General features: G+C 34.5%; 1 protein-coding gene across 1 annotated transcript in view; it reads left to right on the forward strand.

Annotated features, from left to right (window-relative positions):
• Positions 1–287: 287 nt before the first annotated feature.
• LOC133206423 (kinesin-like protein KIFC3) overlaps positions 288–22,629 on the forward strand; it is a 31,467-nt gene continuing 9,125 nt past the window's right edge. The window contains exons 1-11 of the mRNA XM_061342407.1: positions 288–354; positions 810–904; positions 3,150–3,205; positions 3,405–3,513; positions 6,377–6,439; positions 17,359–17,456; positions 17,995–18,187; positions 19,314–19,564; positions 19,989–20,141; positions 20,434–20,637; positions 20,980–21,165. Of these exons, the coding sequence (XP_061198391.1) occupies positions 3,161–3,205; positions 3,405–3,513; positions 6,377–6,439; positions 17,359–17,456; positions 17,995–18,187; positions 19,314–19,564; positions 19,989–20,141; positions 20,434–20,637; positions 20,980–21,165 (1,302 nt within the window). The 5' untranslated portion in view covers positions 288–354; positions 810–904; positions 3,150–3,160. The remainder of the gene's footprint in view (positions 355–809; positions 905–3,149; positions 3,206–3,404; positions 3,514–6,376; positions 6,440–17,358; positions 17,457–17,994; positions 18,188–19,313; positions 19,565–19,988; positions 20,142–20,433; positions 20,638–20,979; positions 21,166–22,629) is intronic.

Consider the following 22,629-nt stretch of genomic DNA (forward strand, 5'->3'; position numbering starts at 1 on the left):
GTCAGTTTCTGCACACTATTTGGAAAAGAAAAAAAAATAGTTTCGCTGTTGACAATAATATATCATAAAAGATGAGTGTGGTAATTTTCATATCAGGTGTAACAAAAAGTCAATATTTGGTACTCAAGCTTTCTATTGACAGCCTCATAGGAATTTTTTTTTCACTTCGGCATTACCTTGCTTGTTCAAATAATGGTGTGTATTGATTTGTTATAGTTGCTGTTGCTGAACAGTTTCTGAAGGGGGGTTTGTAAGGAAGGAAATCTGAATTGGAAAAGCTCATCTAACAACAGTGCCTTGAATACTTTGATTGCTGAAGGCAGTGTCACACGTACCTCTACTGGAATATGATAGGTACGTGTCAAAGTATTTGTTGAGGGTTAAATATCATGTACCGATTTGTAAATGTTAGACTTCTAGACTTAGGATATTATTTCAGACATTGGTAATGAAATTTTCCAGTGCTATAATGCAATGCATATTATATTTTATTATGGTTATTTAATTAAAACATCAGTAGATTAAACAATTATATTTTACAAGAGAAATATTATCAGTTTTTGTTCCATGAAATAATGACATTAGAAATGGACTGATTCTGTATGTAGTAATTATTAAAATAATTATACCTCTTCCTTTCCCTCAAATTTTAAAAAGGGTTCAACATGAAAAAGAAAAACAATGTGTTTCTAAAACAATTGTAAACACAGATTGTATGACCACAAACGCCCTTAAATATCATTAGTATAGATTTTATAAGACGTGAACCTATTGATTCAAAGACCTGACTTTATCCTCTTGTTTTTCAGATCACAGTGTTTCAGTTACATAAGAATTAAAACAGAGAACAGGTAGATAATCCTAATCCCAGCTAATCCTCTGTGGACCTAAGAGGGATTAACAGGTGGGTCTTTATCACTGAGGAAAAACATTTTAAAAATAGAAAAGCCTACAAAAGAGATTCGTCAAGGTGTATATTTTGTACAGAGAATTAATCAGGTTGTTGATACTTCAAAGAGAAAGACATTCCATAAAAACAGAACTGTTGTGAAGGCGAAGGCCATTATTAACTGTAGATTCAACTATCCATTCTGGGTAACTTTTTAAATTAAATAAATTTACTATTCAAAATGCATACACGATGATTTTTCTTACGTGATTCGACTTCTGGCCTTTTCTTTCAAGATGTATACTCATTACCTCTCCTCTTCCTCACGAAGGGTAGAAGAACTTGAATATTACCATGCATATACAATTTTTCAACCCATTTTCCCACTCTGTGAAATATTCTGAACCCAGTGCCAAACACTGACCACAGCTCCAATGAACAGGGTTCAATATACATGTATATGATGAAGGAAAGTTGCTGGTGTACAGCTTTGTAAATTTGAATTTGTTTTTTCTTCATTTTTCAATTCAAACAACATATGTATGTTACTTTTTATATGGCAGAGTTGACCATTACAATTATTCACCATTGACAAATCTGTGAATTTTTTCTAAAATATCTTTATTGAACACTGAGGGATAGCCTCATGTACTTCTTCTATATGAACATGTATTCCTGTCAATATTTAAAACCATTAAACACAACCATCATGGTCCTGGTAAACCCCAGGCACAAGTTGTGGATATATTGGAATTTTGTGACTTTGTTGAAAAGAATTGCTTTGTCATAAACTTTTTTTTCATTATTCCTCCCACTTAACAAGCAGGGGTGTATAGTGATGGGGTGTCCATCCATCTGTTACACTTGGGGGTACACCATCTCTTATCTGCAAATCCTCCTATATCACTGAATAAAATTTAATGAGACTTTCACAGAATCTTTATTACAGAGTATAATGCTCCTCCTATTTTACATTTTGATGAGACACACATTTGGGGGTTCCCATAGTAAAACATAGACACTCCCATTCTTTCTATAATAATTGGGGTACCCATCTCTTATCCACAACTTCTCCTCTACCACTGAATAAAATTTAATGATACTTTCACAGAATCTTTATTACATAGTGCCATTGTGTTCCTCCTATTAAACATTTTGATTGGACACAATGTTGGGCTTCCCCAAAGTAAAACATGAACTTTGTCATTCAATATATACTTATAATGGGGGAGGGTGTGTCCTTTCGTGAGCTCATTGCTCACAGTGCCTCTAGTTTTGATTGTATTGGCTATACAATTGACAAATGGTTAAACAGTAGTAGTAGAGTTGGACATGGAAGTAGAAAATTTTAGCAGATTGGCAGAGGGACACATCTCTGAAGAAAGTCTCCAAATTGTAGACCTACATGCATAGATTAAGGACAGTTCTTTAAAGTGTTGAACAGTCTCCTTGTATCTGGTCCATCAATCAGTCCCTAGCCAAGGAGACTCCAAGTTTTTTTTTTTCAATTTTGGCAGAAATTTGTAACAATTATGAAAGGACAATCAAAGAATTAGCTTTGACAACAGTGCTGGTAACTTGGGGAGGTCCACATATTAAATTGTTACTGTCAATATTCAAATGCTGCCGTTCCATTCTTTCAAGTGTATATGTTTGATTGTAAAACTTGTGTCAATACGAATTGCACAATAGCCTAGTGTGGTGATAAATCTAATTTCTCCATTATAAATGTGCCAGTCAATGTCATTTACTATTCACACAACACAAGAAACTTTTAATTTTGATGGGAATGATTAATCCATTTAAACTGGAAATGTTAAAAGTATTCGACAGAGAAGAGCTATGTAATGTAATTAAGAAAGATTAAGAAAACTTTGGCAGAGAATTATATTGAAAGATTAGGAAGGGCTAATTTGCAGTGTCTATTGTTAGTACCTGACCGTACCTAATCACCGGGGTCTACAACTGAAAATTTGTCTTAGTTCCTTTGTTGTTTTGTGGTTCTGTAAATGTGGCGTTTAAGTATTTTTTGTGGTGTTGGATTATTTGTGGCCTCAAGGAATACATTCTAAACCATTTATATTTTGGAATTTCTAAATCCTGGGACGAAATTCTGGAGGATGATCAGAAAATTTGGTAAAGCTCTGCTATAAGGAGAAAAAAAGTTGAATTTTCATGAATAAATCTTGTGAGTATTTTGAAGTAATTTTGATGTGAAACATTTTTTAAATTTTATTTATGACTTGTACTTTTCTTTTAGCCTTTAACAAGATGAGTGCAAAAAAGGCCTTCACCCCTGGAGGACCAAAAATGAAGGTATTGCTTATTCTTATGACAAAAAAGATTCATCAGTCTTTAAAAAAGAATCTCTTAATGCTTGTATGTTGAATTGAAAGCTATATTTGTCATACAAAATTTGCAAAGTAGACATGATACTGCAGGAGAACTTTCTAAGATCAGTTGTTGGACATATTATATTTACTTATCTACGTATTTTACTTGTTACTTTATATAGGAACCAGCCTTCAGAACCCCGATGTCCTACAGCCCCAGGATTGTGGGTAATAAGCCAGTCCCCTCCCCCTCCAGATCAGAGCTGTGGAAAAAACAACTGGGCTTTGAAGGTTGGTAGATAGAACTTTTAAAGCATGAAAATTTATTAACAGGAAAGTTCATTAAAGGGGGGGGGGTGTCTCAAAAGTTCTTAAAATAATTTGGAGTATTGTTTGTGCTCTGTTTGACTCTCAGTTCCTAGCATTATTAGCCTTAGCCATTAATTAATTAGCCATTATCTGCTTCCTATGAACATGAAGATATTTTAAAATCACAATGAAGGTAAAAAACAAGATTTTGATTTAATGCAACATCAAGCACCCAGTGTACTTACTTTATCCACCACTAGGGGGCTCTTCTTTTCTGTAGAAATTCATCTAATATCAGTATACAATTGTTGGTAATGAAATATGATTTATAACAAACATGTATTCACAATAGCATGTTTCCCTGTGCCAGGGATGTGTTAAAGTAGACCAATACTCGCACTACGTCAGTAACGAATAGTAAAACTGGAACCAAACTTCTTATTTCCGAGATGTGATTTTTGAACTATATTGGTTTGACTTTTACTTGGCGTTTTAAATATCCGGTAACGATTTTGCTTTAAGTTGGTCACATCAACAAACTTACGATCAGTTACAAACATTGTTTGAGGAGAAAATAATAAAAAAAAAAGTAAGGCTGGAAATAACTTTCGGTTGACAGAGAGTTGATTGGTAATATAGATATAATATAAACGACTTTTCTGTGGATGAGAATATGCCGATAACATGGATCACAAGTATGCTACATCACTCCAGTCCATTATGAAAAACCGTAATTTACAGTTTTCCATAATATAAGATTTTATATTACAATTTTTCATAATATAACTATATTATGAAAAATTGTAATATTACGGAAAACTGTAATATAGATAATGTTGTGCAAATATCAAAATTAAGCCATACAAATGCTTCATTATGCTATATTTTGGTTCCAAACATCTGTTTTAATTGTTTTCATGGTGCAAATTTGTAAGAAATAGTCCAAAATTATTGCTTATTTTTCACTTTCTTTGACATAGTGCACACTTTGGATGTCAATATCTCCCAAAGAAAAATATTTTTCTGGGATTGGCACTAATTTTCTTGTATAGTTTGAAGTTGACCCAGTGACCCAATACTGGTCTTATGTCTCTGTCCTCCCTAGTTTTGCTCTGACCATCATGGTTCTTTCATAGTGTAACTAATGCACTAATGATTATCCAGGTGATAATCTTGTATTAAGCCAATGTAAAGGCTTAGATAAGATACATGATACTCCTTAGGTATCTACTTTACTTCTTATTCTTATAGTTAGTGATAGTACTGGTCCTGCTGTGAGCTAGATGCAGATTTAATCAAGCATTAGATTTATTTTTTCAATGAGGGAGATGACTCTTACTTACACTATATTATGGAAAATTGTAATATTACAGTTTTTCGTAATGTACTGGACTGTACTTGTATATGTATCTAATCAATACGACAGACAGACTATTGTCGGCAGACAAGTTGAAGCTAACACTGAAAGATCGCAAGAAAAGGAGTTTTTACGATTTGACAGTGACAAATTTTATTATTTCAAAGATTACAATATTTGTCTTGAATATATAATAATTATCACATTAGACACATAACCCCCCTCCCCACGAAAACCCATCGCATTTAATCACAATGCAAAGTTATCTGTAGAATTTTAGTATATGAAAATAGTTGATTCACTTGCAGCACACTTAATTTCTTTAACCAGATCATCCAGTTTGTGGGAATCAGTCAATCACGTTCTGATCCATTGTCTCTAATTTACTGTCAAGTGTTTTTTTTTATTGTTTTTTTTTTTTTTAATTTTTTTTTAAAACAAGGTAAATTTTAGGGACAGTAGGTATTGGGTGTGCATTATTGTTTTAAATATGTAAAACTTTGTACACTCAAACTTTAACTGTATTATAGTAAAAAGTTGCAATATATTACTTTTGGAAGAGAAATTTCATGGGGGTACCCTTATTGCAGAGCTCATATCATGAAAAGTAATGGGTCAACATATAATTGTTTTTAGCTTATTCTTTTTCTTAGATGTTATTTAGTAAAAAAAAAAAAAAAAGAAGCAAATTTTTGAAGATTGAGTCCATAAAAATATTCAAAAATGACCGAGATTGACATATGAAGCATATTTTCTCGTGCTAAATTTTGATACGTTAGCCTATCAAAGTGCACATATTTATAATAATTCACGCAAAACAATGATTAAATATTATTTCTTAACAGGTTTCTCTTCTATTTTGTGTATTACAATTGACTGTTTAGATTTTAATATTCTTATACATGTATATAGACAAATTTGTATTTTCATAAATTTCAGTATTTTGCATTTCGGGGTATATAGTCTGAGAGGCAATAGCAGAAAAGTAAACATGTTGACATTTGATTTCTCTTATGTTTTTCTATTGCTGGGGTGTATGTCTATCTTATAAAAGCAGATTTTTCAAGATTGAGCCCATGTAGTGCTGAGTGTAGAACTACCTTAAATACAATATAAATGCATTATTCAGCATGGAATTAATTTACACTGTGTGCAGTTACAAATTTTCCAAAATTTGTCACAGCGTACTTAAAGTATATTTAAGAATTCAATGGCAATAAAAGAAATCTGCGTTATTTTCTACTCCTGGATTGAACAGAAATTGTGATTCTGTGTAATTATGACCATGTGGGAAAAAAGTATGTTTACACTATAGGCCCTATTTATCCATTTTTTGAAATTGAATATAATTAATATTTCAGTATATGAACAGGAAGGAAATTGTTCATTTTTGTATGATTTATTTTTGGAATAGAGTGAAGTGTAACTTTTAAAGAAACTGTTACAGTGTTTAGAAAAACTGTTGACAATCTTTTTTTTTTTCAACAGATGATATTCCAGTGGACTCTCCATCAGAATCGGAGGAGGATGAGAATCCATTTGATGATTCAGGTAAGAATTAACTGCAAAACATAAAAACAGGGTTCTTGTGCAGTCCAATATACTCTGATATTTATTGAATATACAGTTGAACTTTGGTATCTTAAACACTGATATCTCAAATACCATGGATATGTCAAAGTGATTTTGAAGTCCCAACCCCTTATCCTTTAAGTATTTTACCCTGGATACCCCAGATCCTCAGATATCTCAAAGTTTCTTCTCTGTCCCATTGAGTTTGAGATAACGAGGTCTGACTGTATTTGATAAAATGATTGGAAAATTTGAATCAAGGGTAAGTATGATATATGAGGAGATTTATTTGCTTGGAAATTCAAAGTAAACAGAGAATGCAAATCTTTTTCAACCTGATTGATTCTGGTCAATTTCTTCATTATTTATCACTGAAAAATCAGAACTTTGAAATGAATCAATATTTTTGCAGTTGCTTGGAGACATTTTTAGCTCACCTCGACGAAGTCGAGATGAGCTTATGCTATACCCCCGGCGTTGGCGTCGGCGTCGGCGTCGGCGTTAGCGTCGGCGTCCCGGTTAAAGTTTTAGGAGCAAGTCCCATTCCCAAGTAACTATAAGCCCTACCTTGACCAAACTTGCATGGATGATGCATCTAGGGATGGACACTACCACACTTGCTTCGGATGCTGGATATGACCTAGATTTTCCAGATGATTGACCAGGTTAAAGTTTTTGGAGCAGGTCCATTCCCAAGGAATTATAAGCCCTACCTGGACCAAACTTGCATGGATGATGCATCTAGGGATGGACACTACAACACTTGCTTCGGATGCTGGATCTGACCTAGATTTTCCAGATGAGTGACCAGGTTAAAGTTTTTGGAGCAGGTCCATTCCCAAGTAACTATAAGCCCTACCTGGACCAAACTTGCATGGATGATGCATCTAGGGATGGACACTACCACACTTGCTTCGGATGCTGAATCTGACCTAGATTTTCCAGATGAGTGACCAGGTTAAAGTTTTTGGAGCAGGTCCATTCCCAAGTAACTATAAGCCTTACCTGGACCAAACTTGCATGGATGATGCATCTAGGGATGGACACTACCACGCTTGCTTCGGATGCTGGATCTGACCTAGATTTTCCAGATGATTGACCAGGTTAAAGTTTTTGGAGCAGGTCCATTCCCAAGGAATTATAAGCCCTACCTGGACCAAACTTGCATGGTTGATGCATCTAGGGATGGACACTACAACACTTGCTTCGGATGCTGGATCTGACCTAGATTTTCCAGATGAGTGACCAGGTTAAAGTTTTTGGAGCAGGTCAATTCCCAAGTAACTATAAGCCCTACCTGGACCAAACTTGCATGGATGATGCATCTAGGGATGGACACTACAACACTTGCTTCGGATGCTGGATTTGACCTAGATTTTCCAGATGAGTGACCAGGTTAAAGTTTTTGGAGCAGGTCCATTCCCAAGTAACTATAAGCCCTACCTGGACCAAACTTGCATGGATTATGCAGATTGGGATGGACATTACCACACTTGCTTCGGATGCTGGATCTGACCTAGATTTTCCAGATGAGTGACCAGGTTAAAGTTTTTGGAGCAGGTCCATTCCCAAGTAACTATAAGCCCTACCTGGATCAAACTTGCATGGAGGATGCATTTAGGAATGGACACTACCACACTTGCTTTGGATGCTGGATATGACCTAGATTTTCCAGATGGGCCACTAGGTTAAAGTTTTTGGAGCAGGTCCATTCCCAAGTAACTATTAGCCCTACCTTGACCAATCTTGCATGGATGATGCATCTAGGGATGAACACTACCACACTTGCTTCGGATGCTGGATCTGACCTAAATTTTCCAGATGAGTGACCAGGTTAAAGTTTTTGGAGCAGGTCCATTCCCAAGTAATTATAAGCCCTACCTGGACCAAACTTGCATGGATGATGCATATAGGAATGGACACTACCACACTTGCTTTGGATGCTGGATCTGACCTAGATTTTCCAGATGGGTCACTAGGTTAAAGTTTTTGGAGCAGGTCCATTCCCAAGAAACTATTAGCCCTACCTTGACCAAACTTGCATGGATGATGCATCTGGGGATGGACACTACCACACTTGCTTCAGATGCTGGATCTGACCTAGATTTTCCAGATGAGTGACTAGGTTAAAGTTTTTGGAGCAGGTACCCAATTATAAGCCCTACCTGGACCAAACCTGCATGGATGATGCATCAAAGGAAGGACTCTACCATACTTGCTTCAGATGCTGGATCTGACCTACATTTTCCAGATGAGTGACTAGATTAAAGGTTTGGGAGCAGGTCTATTCCCAAGTGATTATTTAAGCCTTACCTTGACCAAACTTTCGTGGATAATGCATCTAGGGATGGACGCTACCACACTTGCTTGGGATGCTGGATCTGACCTAGATTTTCCAGATGAGTGACCAGGTTAAAGTTTTTAGAACAGGTCCATTCCCAAGTAACTAAAAGCCCTACCTGGACCAAATTTGCATGGATGATACATCTAGGGATAGACACTACCATATTTGCTTCAGATGCTGGATCTGACCTAGATTTTCCAGATGATTGATCAGGTTAAAGTTTTTTTGGAGCAGGTCCATTCCCAATTAAATATAAGCCCTACCTGGACCAAACTTGCATGGATGATGCATCTAGGGATGTACACTAACTAACCTGCTTTGGATTCTGGATCTGACCTAGATTTTCCACATGAGTGATTTTTAGCCATATTTTAACCAAATTAGCATGAATGATGATGTATCTAGAGATGGACAGTTCCAGACTTACTTTGGATTCTGAATCTAATATTGATGGATATTAATCTTGGAATGTACACTAACTAGGAAAAAAATATGATGTGAGATTTACCTTACTTATAGATAACATTCGTCGAGGTGAGCTTAGTAATCTTTGATTACCTATGTTTTTTTACTGTTAAAAATATCAGCAATCTGTATTGAATGTAATCATTTGAAAGTCCCATATTTTGATCACCTTTGGCATTTTAACTAATTTGAAAAATATTACATTTTCAATTTGATGTCAAAGGAAATATTTGAATTTAAAGAAAGTCATATCATCTGAAATACTGAATTGTTTTCTCTGCTGTAAAATTTTCAGTTTGAAATTCAGTTTTGTCCCTTGTATTCAGTAATGAATGAGACATTTGCAATAGTTTTCTGGTTTTACACTTAAATAAATGGTCTTCCTGTGGTAGCTAGTTGACCACATTTGTAATTTCTTGATCATTATTTTGTATTTGAGAGAATATTTTGAAGAGCTGATTTTGTGGTACTTTTTTAGCCGGGCTCATTGCTCGAAGAGCAATAGCCGGCTTTTGTTACGGTGTTCAACCGGAAATGCTGCTTCCTCACCGCCAAATCAAATACGAGTAAGAATATAGTACGTATGCTCAACCACCTTTGAAGCAATACAAAGACTAAAATAAACAAATTTAAGTTAACTACAAAATTCTCTAAACCCAAAAACATTAATGGTAATATACTTTCTCCCCTCTTCTTCAATTAAGTATTTGTTCAAAATATGCGAAAGGTTTTCATCAAGTCTCTGTCAACGTCACATTCTATAAATAAAGAACCTTGTGTTAACAGGCTAACACTAATGCGGGGAGCACGTGACCCGATGCGCACCTTTATGCAAAACTCACTGCTGAGGACCCGTCTGTGTATAAACGTTTGACCTTGCTGCATCAATGTTTATTTACTTCTGTAAGTGATGTTAGACCCCGAAACGATACATGTGATAAATTGTTTACACTGTTAAATTCGAACTGCATTTTATTTAATTTTTTAAACATTTTTCTTATTTATACTATATGCCATAAATATATTTTTGTGTTACATATTCTTCCAGTGTCTCGTTGTTATTCATCTGTTATTACAATGTATGTTTCATGTAAAACGGATTTGTTCACTTTTCTGTATATGAGCCCGGCTCTCTGTACTTCTGAGTACTTTGATTTCACACTGTCATGACAATCAGAAAGTAGCCAAAGTGTGTGTGGCCCAATCAAAATTTGTTGTTCAGTGAATGCCTTGTATGAATGGGTAATAGTAAAAGGAGCATAAATGGGTTCACATGTTAGAGGGATGATACATATATAATGTCAATCTGGTCAAATATTACATGTAAATTTTACATCCATTTACCTATTAACATAAGTGTTGAATTGAAACAAATGTTGGACCTGAGTGGTAGGCTTTGTACTGCTTTCTCTTAAACCCTATTATTTCCATTCTTCTTTGAACACAGAGCTAATGAACAACTTCAAAGTGACTTAAGTGACCTTTACTCCTCAATATTAAACACCAATTAACACTAATATTAGGGTTTTTTTTGGCATTTCATTGAATGGAACCTTCAAGGAGTGTATTTAAATAAAAACAATTAGTTGCTAAAATTGACTATACCTCCACATAAATGGATAAATCTGGCTGGTGAGGGGGGTTGTTGATCCAAATTTATGTAAATATTTGGAAATGACTTCAACCAAGTAGATGAAATTGATTTTTAATTTACAAGTTGCTATTTATCATTTTAAGGGTGATACCAGAAAAGCCCTTATTTAAGACATAAATTTATGTTTTCTGGGGAACTTTGTTTAACTGGTTTAAAATGTTGTTTGGAAAAGTAACTTGTTGAACTTGTTGATGTTCATATGTGTGATTGACAAGTGACATTATTTTGTATCATTTTGAGAAATGGACACTCAGTTTTTAGTCCCCTACCGGTGAAACCGGAGGGGACTATAGGTTTCCTCTGAGTCTGTCTGTTCATCTGTCTAGCTGTCCCTCTGTCTGTCTGTCAGTCTGTCCCACTTGGTTTTCCGCACTTTTTTCTAAACGCTTGCAGATATTGAGCTGATTTTTGGTATGTGATTGTATCTTGATGAGTTACAGAACAAGTTCGCATTTGGTTCTGCTTCGTTGATTTTTGACGGAATTATGGCATTTTCAATCTTTAACGGGAACCAGATTACACTTGCCGGTAGGGGACTAGTATTGCTTATGCAATACTCTAAGAATGCTTGTTAGTCCCTTACTGGTGAAACCGGAGGGGACTATAGGTTTCCTCTGAGTCTGTCCGTCCGTCTGTCTAGCTGTCTGTCCGTCTGTCCCTCTGTCTGTCTGTCAGTCTGTCCCACTTGGTTTTCCGCACTTTTTTCCTAAACGCTTGCAGATATTGAGCTGATTTTTGGTATGTGATTGTATCTTGATGAGTTACAGAACAAGTTCGCATTTGGTTCTGCTTCGTTGATTTTTGACGGAATTATGGCATTTTCAATTTTTAACGGGAACCAGATTACACTTGCCGGTAGGGGACTAGTATTGCTTATGCAATACTCTAAGAATGCTTGTTAGTCCCTTACTGGTGAAACCGGAGGGGACTATAGGTTTCCTCTGAGTCTGTCCGTCCGTCTGTCTAGCTGTCTGTCCCTCTGTCTGTCTGTCAGTCTGTCCCACTTGGTTTTCCGCACTTTTTTCCTAAACGCTTGCAGATATTGAGCTGATTTTTGGTATGTGAATGTATCTTGATGAGTTACAGATTAACTTTGCATTTCGTTCCGCTTCATTGATTTTTGACGGAATTACGATCTTTTCAATTTTTAAGGGTTTTCCGCAATATTTTTCAAAACGCTTGCAGATGTTGAGCTGATTTTTGGTATGTAACTTTACCTTGATTAGTTATAGATTAGGTTTGCATTTCGTTCCGTTTCAATGATGTTTGACGGAATTATGGCATTTTCAATTTTTAACGGGAACCAGATTACACTTGCCGGTAGGGGACTAGTATTGCTAATGCAATACTCTCAGAATGCTTGTTTATTATTAAGTTTTCAGTGATGGTTGTAGAGATTTGAATCAACACACATTGACCCCCCTCCCCACCCCAAATTTATTGATTTTGGAAATGTATAATTTCATGGTCATGCCATAATACATGTAAATGAATTCACACATATTGGATAACTGTAAAATGTGTCGGCAATTAAAGAACACATTTTCAGTGCTTTGAAGTTTTAATTTATCATATCCATCAGCAATAAGGAAATCTTATTAAGGAAACATATCATGTATTTGGTACTAAAATTACAATACAGATTTAGTGGTCCATGGATAGAGTTTATAAACATCTCATAATTTCTTACACTAAAAAGGAAATGTTTAAAATATGTAAAGCCACCTGTCTAGTAAGATTGAAGTCAGAATCTGTTTATGAAAAATCAGTATTTTTCAAAGTGTCTGACAAAATATTTGTAATTCATTTTTAGCTCATCTCAACGAAATCGAGATGAGCTCATACTATACCTCTGGTGTTGGTGTTGGCATCCCAGTTAAAGTTTTAAGAGCAGGTATCATTCCCAGTTAACTACGGTATAAGCCCTATACCTGGACCAATCCTGGACCAATGCATCATGGGATATATACCACTTGACTTGATCTGACCTACATTTCCCAAATCAAAGGACAGGTTTAAGTTTTTGAGCAAGTTTAAGGAGCAGCTCTCATTTCAAAGTAACTGTAAGCCCCATTGTAACTGAACTTGCATAGATGATGCATCAATGAATGCACATTACCAGACTAGCTGTGGATGCTGGATTTGACCTCCATTTTCTGGATGAGTGAACAGTGTAAAGTTTTTGGAGCAGGTTCATTCCCAAGTAACTTAAAGTCCTATGGTAACAAAAATGCGCATTGAAGATTCATCTAGAGATGTGCACTACAAGACTTTCTTCAGATGCTGGATCTGGCCTCCATTTTCTGGATGAGTGAACAGATTAAAGGTTTTTGAGCAGGTTTATTCCAAAGTAACTGTAAGCCCTACCTGGATGAAACTTGAATGGATAATGTACACTTCCAGACTCACTTCAGATGCTAGATAATTTGACCTACATTTTTCGGACAAGTGAACAGCTTTGGATGCTGAATCTGACCTCCATTTTCTGGATGAGTGAACAGGTTTAAGTCATTCCTAATTAACTATAAACCCTACCTGGAAGAATCTTGTATGGATGATGCATTTAGGGATTTACACTACCAGGCTGGTTGTGGATGCTTTATCTGACCGACAATTTCCAGATGAGTAAACGTTTAAATGTTTTAGAGCAGGTTCAGTCCTAAGTAACTGTAAGCCCTACTTAGATCATACTTGCATGGATGATTCATCTGTTGATGCACAATACCAAACTTACCATGTTATGCTGAATTTGACCTAAATTTTCCAACCGAGTGAACAGGTTCTAGCCCTACCTGGACTGATGCATGTAGGTGAGCTTTGTAACCTTTGATTATCTATCTCTCCTTTTTATTTTAAAATGGATGTGCTGGATTTTTTCTTGAATAACTTAAATTTCCTTCATGTGTGTAACAGATCATTAGTAGCAAGAACATGTATAGGTTGCTATCAAAATCAGGTAAAGCAAAAATGCTGGGCAGATAGAAAATTCTTCAACATCAAAACTGCATGTTGACAAATGTAAAAACATACAGTGTAGTGCATATATTCAGTGTGAACAACATGATTTTAAAAAATGATTTAGTTGTATGCATAAATGGAAAATTAAAGAAGTCAATGAGAGGCAAATTTTATTTAAGAAATGTTGATTTAGTGAAAAACACTTGTTTGTGATGTATGCATTCATAAAATCTATGAATGAAATTCCAGTCATGGAGGTCTGTCATTTGTATACCGCATGATTTTCATTCAGGCACAGTTTAAAAACCATTTAATTACAAGTGGTGTGTAAACATGAGCATTTAAGGTAAATTGAACAAAAATGCCTACTGTGTGCAGTTTTACTGTTATATAGTACACAAATATCTGACTTCTGTGATTGTCAAAAGGGAATTTTCTGATGGATATTTCAATAAATCTGTTAACCTTATCTCAAGATAAACACATCTCCACCTATACAAAGAATATTTTTATGGCTCAAAGATTTAATATCGGATCTACAGAGTAGCTTAAAAAAAAAGGTTCTAAATTTGTGAATTGAATTTTTTTTTCTTTAAAGTCTTAGATAATTGCAATTATATGTTAAAGTGTTTTTTTTAAAATTTAAATAAATTTTGAAAAGGACATCTTTTTAGACATAGTATACAAGCAGGGCTTTCAATAAAGGTAGGAAGGAGGTGATTTTTTTACCATTTCAATCTTCAAATTACATAATTGGCAAAATAAACTGTAATATTGGAAATTAATAAATTCACCTCTTTACTTCAGAATTATTGAAATCCCTGTACGAGTACTATGTACATGCTCTGACTCTATCAGTATCCATCCTTCCCTTAACATGAATCTCTCTCTTTATCATAATTAAATATATTGGAATAGATTAAATATATACTACAATATTTGATTACTTGGTAACACATTGTAAAGGTGAAAACTGCAGCCCCCTCCCCCCCCCCCCTTTTTTTTAAGCTGTTATTTCATAGTGGAAATTAAAAGTCAGATTTTAAAGTACAACTACCTACAGAAGAAGTCAATGTGATAAAACCTCTTGACACATTGTTGTTGATCAGTAGCAACGCTTTTATCAACACACAGAGCCCAAGTAATTAATAGGACATCAATTCTAAAAGTACAATTACTAGTAGAAACTTCATGGATGTCATTGAAAAAATAAATGTTAACAAGGAAGAAAATAAATAGATTTTTAGTGCATGTTTAAGTTCAGGGTCCTCAGCTGTACTTTTTTTGAGAGCTACCCTGTATAACTAGATAGTGGGTGGATGTATGATCCATGTGCTTATTCTCATTTTGCAGAGTGATTTGGGTATTGGAAAACTCCCTTCACTTGTAGGTGGGTCTCCAAGGAACTGTGCAGGAGTTTTCAACCTTAAATACAAATTTAAGTGCATATTAATGTTTAAATGAAAATGTGTATTTGTGACATTGTAGACTTTGATGGATTATTTGCAGGAGTTGGGAAGATTGAAGTGTAATTTTTGGTCTTGGATTTAGAATTTGTAGCTTAGTTTAACTTTTTATTATTTTTTTTTTATTGTATGAATATAATTTGTTTGTATAAAGTTTTATTTCATAAATCAGATATTTGATAACTGGAAAAATTTAATACTTGATATATCTATACCAAAAAAGCAAACAACAACAAAAAACCTCAGTGAGTTTTTCAGCCTTTGATGTGGATTAATTGTTTAAATATTTTAGTGGTTTTGATTCATGTACATTGAATATTAAGTATTTACTTTGTGACATAAATTGCCAAGTGTGAAATTAACATACTCATCACTTGTTTATTGAAGCAGTAAAATGAACCATATAAGATTGTTCAAAGAACAAAAACCGGTTTTCATCCATTTTTTATCAATGATCTTCGAAAAAACTGCAGTTATTGGAGGCCATGATTAAATTACAGGGATAATCCATTTCCTTATCAGTGCATATTTTTTCAAATGCTTCCTCTTTAGCATAATTGCTTAGAAGATGGATTAAAAACAGACTTGCATCTTGAGGCATGAATTGATTTCTGGTGCAGCAAAAAAAAATTATTGGCAACTATAGTTCCCGGGAGGTGTCTCCTAACGTGTTAGTGTAATGATAGATGGAGCTAACTGTTATGTATGTTCATCGACTCGGTAAAATGCTAGTGTGTCCCCGGTACTACGGATGTTGTTTATGTCAGACCCACAGACAACCTCAGAAGCTTTACATATTTCCTTCGGGGCTGGGATATAATAATGTCCAATGTAAGTACAAATGTGTCCTGTTGCCCAGAGAAAAGTTTGTGTTAAATTTGATGTATTTGAAAATGGATGATTGTCTATCAAATATAGGCAGCATAATGAAATGGATATTATTTTGAATGTAAGGGATATTTATAAATTTTTGCTTTTTTCATTTCTGTCTTGTTTTTTGCTGGATGGTTAGAAATTTTGTTGAAATTTATGAGGGAATTAGGTTTTATTATACATCTTTTAATGCAAAAGGATGTGTATACTTTTATAAAAATTTTCATACACAGTTCTATTTCTTTTTTCAAAGAGAGGGATTACAAATGAGTTAATTAATCATCTCCTTCATTATCTATTTGATGTATTCATAATCCTTGCTCCTTATTGACTCATTGTAATGCCACATATATTTTTATCCTTCTGGGGATAAAATATAGAAGATTCCATATTTAGATATAATTAATGAAAAGTTATTTGATTTGAAATAAGATATGCAGTCATTTTGAAAATGATTTAGAAAACAATAATTCAGTGTGCAAATATGAGATGTTATAATACGGTATGAGGTGATTGGCTTCTTTGTTTCAAGACTATTCTAAAGAGACCTTATCCTAGTGCAGTGAATTGTCGATAATTGCCATACACAGTAAATATATCCTGCTGCACTACAGTCTAGACAAATCAGATGCATCACTGGGAAATCCTGTAATTGTAGTGGGACGGGATGAAACTGTTTAGATGTATTGGTCTTTTATTATCTGAAATTGTAAATATCAGAGAAGTCTTGGGATGTTTACTCTTTGTAGTCAGAATATTGGAAAGTAAAATTGAATGGTGTTTGGAATATGATCTAGATTTTCTCTTTCTTCACAGGCATTTTCATTTTGGCATGAAAAGAAATACATTCTGGAATAGTTCTTTTTACTATTGTACACATATGTCTCAATGATACTGCAGTTGTCTCAGAATTTTGTAGCTTAGGAGAATGACCTCAACCTTACAGTAAAAGATTATGGCATGCCCAATTTATTTCAATTCAAGTTTGCTAAAATTGTGAAACTGCTTTCCCTATGACCTTGACCTCGGATTTTCTTATTGTATGTTTGTATGTTTATATGTTTAAAAGTATCCATGAAAATGATCATGAGTGATTTGTATGTATCCTAGTTGTAACCTCAGTTATTTTATTTTACAGATAACAAAGAGAATATTTCTATTGTGGAATACAAGACACTACAGAAACAGCTGGATGAGAGAAATGCTGAGAGAGATGAGCTTTTGTTTACCATTAGAGTAAGGGGAACGTCATAGAAGACCTACCTATGCATGATTCTTCTAGCTTTTTGTCCAGTATCAGTGGAATCATGTTAATGGATTGTCCCTTTGAATATTACAAAACATGTATACTGATAATGTATTAGCAGTGTCCAAGGTCAAGTCCTCAAGGCTGACAGTTCAAAGATTCAGGACTAGTTATATCACTGGGATAGGACTGAGTGAAATAATTAATGTCCTTGTTAGTCTTTAGATATTGTCATACTTCATGAAGAGATACAAGAGACACAATAAAACATTTAAAAAGAAAAGCTAGAAATCTTTAAGAAATTCAGTAGCTAATCAAAAGTAAGCAGAAGGATATGTTATACAGTAGACAGACTCTCCATGGAGAGTCACAAAGCTTTGTAAATGATAGTGAATTGTTTTATCAGCTTAAAATACATATGCCATGTAAGGAGTTTTAACTCGGTTCCTGCAAATATGTAATGAAGAAATGTCATAGATATTTATTGTAGCAGTCTTTTCTTCAGTATTTAACCTAAATTGTTTTTAGAATTTGTCAGAGAAGAACAAAAAGTACAAAAATAAATTGGAAAAAGAGGAGATGACAAAGAGACAACAGATGAAGATTCTGTGTAAAACCCAGGAGATTAACTTAATGGAGAAGGATAAGCTGATTGGTAATCTACAGAGTCTGGTGGAGGACCAGGAAAACCGAATCCTGGAACTGGAGCAGTCCATCAATGGTAGGTACAACTGGTTCATACACAGACTGGTTCATGACCATATACTGTTTGGTTCATGTTCATGTACAGAATAGTTCAGGTAGAATAAGTGCATGAGTGCATGTTCATGTAGATTCCAATTCTTATGAAGTAAAGAAATGGTTCATGTTAAGAACTAGAGCATTCCATCAAAGTAAGGGCTGATTCATGTTTAGGACAAGTACTGGTTCAACAGGAATACTAGAACAGTTTATCAAGGAATAATTTTCAATACTTGTTCATGTAAATTAGAAGATTAAATGAATTTTCCAGTGGAAAACATTCATATGTCAGAGAACTGAAGCTATCCATTTGTGTTTAATACTATATAATATTTAAATGACTGGTTCATTTGAAGAGCTGGAACAATCTATCAGAGTTCATAGGAGTACTGATTCATGCAGAATACTTATGTAGACTACTGAAATAGTATTGGGGGTTATCATTTGAATGTTCTTGTAAAACGTTTGTGATCATAAAGGTTCTGCTAACAGAAAAGAACAAAATATGTTTCACTAAATGACAGAACTGTTCAACAGTTCATTAATTCATGTACAGTTGAGATTGTATCATGTTCATAGAGCACTAGTTCGTACTACCAGAAGTTCTTGAAGGTCCATAAACAATATTTATTGATGTGCACCAGTATTATGATGATGTGGTGTGTAACACACAGTAGTGTTGTTTGTCACAGGTAGATCTAGAGCAGTCCGTAGTCTTTAGTTAGCACCGGTTCATATTTCTTGAAAATTCTAAACATTTAGACCTACATCCCTTCCCCTTTCCTCCCCTCCCACACACACATACACAATATCTATCTTGGTAGATTTGTACGATCAACAACAATTCGATATTATCCAGTCAACATTTCAATTTCTCTTTATTAAAAATGACAAAGTCTAAAAGAAGTATATTTTATTAGATGATCTAATAATAACCTACATGTACATTCTTGTTCTATACACCTACACTCATGCACAGAGAAGTTGATATACACCTTTAAATATTAGGATTAATTGTAGATAGGAAATGTCAGCAATTTGTTAATAGAAGAAATCCTGTTATTGCCAATAGATGCATGAGGATGAAATAATGTCATTAATTGCAGGGAACACGAATCAGAAACTCCCTGGAAATGCTAATGGTGGTGCTAATTATAAACTGGTGGAGGACATAAAGCGACTCCACGAGGAGAAGGTCAACCTCACAAAGAGACTCGAGATGGTGCAGTCGGAGATGGAGACTCATTCCTGTACAAACGGGGTCAGCGATGACTCCAACAAAGAGATTATAGCTCAGCTGGAGAAAGAGAAAAAGGAGTTACAGGATGAGCTCAGCAAATACAACAAAAATAATTTGGTAAATTTATGAAGATGGAGAAGTTTTTCTTAGAGATAATCCAGATCAAGAAATGTACCTGTTTATTAAGGCAAAATTCATAAAGGCTTCAGAACTGTATTCAAAATTTAGAGCAAAGATAGGTCAGTGACTATTTGGTGCAATCATGAATAAGCACTCAGTATTTTTTTGAAGGATATAATTATATAATTAAAATTTAGCACTATTAATGAATATACACTCGAAGATTTGTGCCAAAATATGCACCCTGTTAAAATAGGTACATTTGTTTTTGCAAGGTATTTCCATTTTCATAACTTTTGAATAAGAGGAGATGGGTTTTCATATTTCGCACGTGCTTTATGTTTTACGTTCCCTTGACCTTGAAGTTTGACCTAATTTTCTGAAATGTTAACTTATTTTCTTTACATTTCTTACACATCAGCCTTCAGACACAGGGCCTTGTCACACAGATACAGAGAAACAGGTGGAGAAATTGCTGTCCCACAACAAGGAACTAGAGGAGGAAGTGCAGGAACTGAGGCAGTCCCAGGCCAGGTCCACTTCCTTGTTTGAGGAGGGGGTGAAAAAACAAAAGGTCAGATTCACACACAGGTTCCTCTTCCTAGACAAAGAATTGGAAAAAGATTCAAAAGAGTTGAATAAATTGTATGCATTAGCTTCTGTTATTAAATCAAATTTCCTCACATAATTTTTTTATTCATTTTTTTTCCTCATAAAAATTGTTTTTCTTCATGAAAAAAAAATGAAATATCAAACCAAGGGTTAAAAACAATCTTATGTAATTATTATTTAGTACGACTTTTGATGAATATGCCTGATTTTGATGATGTTCTTCAGTAGGGCAGTAAATATTTCAATTTTTATAGGATCTGGAAGATGAATTAAAGAGATACAGAGAAAAGTTCACCAGACTCAAGGAGAACTTACAGAAGAAAACTGAAGAGCTGAAGGAGAACGAAGTGAAACATCGAGAGCAGGTCACCAAACTGTCAGAGGAGAACCGTGTCACCTCCAAAAGAATGAGGGACCTCATGGTGGAGGTGACCCACCTACAGGCTAGGGAACCTGAGGTAAGGCAGAGGTGAATGTGGGTGTGAAAAATTGTCAGAACCAAAGGAACCTATGTAAAACCGGGAAACCTACTGGTGCAGGCAAGCCTATTACATAATATTTTCTTGGGCTTTAATATCTTGAGTTCCTCATAAGATACATTCCAAATCTCAGGTATTTGTTAGAAATTCACTGACAGAAAATTGTTAGGAAAGACAGTAAATTTAAAAAAAAATTTGGCTGAGTAAAAGGTTAAAAATCTTTTATACTCCGATGAGCATACTATAGGAATTTGTATGACTTTTGAGTTTTTAACTTTATGAAGTGAAGTTTATATTTAAGGTTTAAGTAAATTTTGACAGGTTGTCACCAAAATCAAAGTACAGGAAGTGGAGGTAGATTCCCAGAAGACTCTGGATGCCCTTAAAGCCTGTGAGGCCGAGAGAGAGGACTACCGTTGTAAGATGGAAGAGAGTCAGTCACAGCACTTGCACGTTGTTAGTCTACTGGAGAAGGAACAACACCTCACAGAGACACTATCAGAGGAGGTAGGATAGTGTTTATTGTGGTTTTTGGGGAGGGTTCTCTGTTTATTCATCAGAAGTGAAAGATGTAAGAAACGTAAGATAAAAGTACAGGTGGTTTGTGCTATTCTGTGGCCTTCTTTCAAAGTTCAAGGGAAGTTTTTTTGCATGCATTCTTTTGCATACATAGAATACTTTAAAAGAAAAAACAGACAACATGACAGGGTATTTAGTTCAAAATTTAATTTAAGGAGGAACAGGACCTTGAGCTGAAAAAAATCTAGTCAATGAATTTTTTTCATATTTTGTATATTTTTAATTTAGCATGTCCTACATATCTTAAAGCAATTCTTTCATCACAATTTTCTTGACTTGTTAAAGAGATATCGCCATACAAATATCGCTCTGTACAGTGTCTGTATTAAGTTTTGGTTCTTCGTGTTTACGGGTCCATTATTGAGTCTATAATGGGAATTTTTAAACACAAACAAAAAATATGTATAAGGACATGCAGCTCTTCAAATATTCAGAATATAAACATGATAAATAGTGTTTAGAATTCTTACGGCATTTTTTTCATATTTCACAATGCATGTGGACTGGATAAATTACGCACTTTTCAAGACAGCTTCAACGACAAAAAACGTACTTGGGAAAAAATTCTGTCACTAAATATTTTAAAATTTACGATTGAACTGAGGTCCTTCTTCGTAGTAATTAATTGTAGCAATATCGTAAGGTGATGCTTACCTCATTATCACTCAGGACATAGTTGAACAAGACATAAGTGTGGTAAAAACACTTCATGTTTACATTTTCTGAGTACTGGAAAACAACTGTGACATCACACGAAAACTTACACAAGTGAAATGGAATATTAAGATAATCTCTGCTACAAAACACTGAAAAATTATTATTGTAATTCCTGCTTCAAAACATTTATCACGATGCTTTGACTGTAATCTGTTTTAATGTTTTAAAACTGACCAGGTATTCAACGTGTACTTGATCTCTCTGCACTGAGAGATCATATATGATGTCACGGACATGTTAGACTGCAGCGTAAAGAAACAGAGGGGTGGATAAATCGATTTCACAATTTTTAAATATTTACCTGATCTTTTAAAATTCTTAAATATTTTACATAAAATGTTTAAGCTCAACAAGTTTAACAAAAATTATACAAATACAGGTGATTATAACAACGTTTAACATCAACATTAAAGGTGACTATGACGTAGTCAATTGAGTCATGTGACATGTGTCCTGTCTCCCCTTAATTTCATTTCATTTTTGTCTTGATAAGTGTTACTTTTTAATTTATACCCTGGTAAGTTTCATAATTCCAAAAAAAGATGATTTTCTGTGTTTTCAAGATATGATTCATCAATAAATAAATATATAGCAAAAAATAAATAAATAAATAAATAAATGAAATGATATGTGGTTAAAAATAAGGAATTTTTTGATATTTTTTCTACAAGAAGG

The sequence above is a fragment of the Saccostrea echinata genome, unplaced genomic scaffold (genome assembly GCF_033153115.1).
Source record: "Saccostrea echinata isolate AGI-Se365-2 ecotype Australia unplaced genomic scaffold, CSIRO_AGI_Sech_v1 ptg000054l, whole genome shotgun sequence".
Lineage (NCBI taxonomy): Eukaryota > Metazoa > Mollusca > Bivalvia > Ostreida > Ostreidae > Saccostrea > Saccostrea echinata.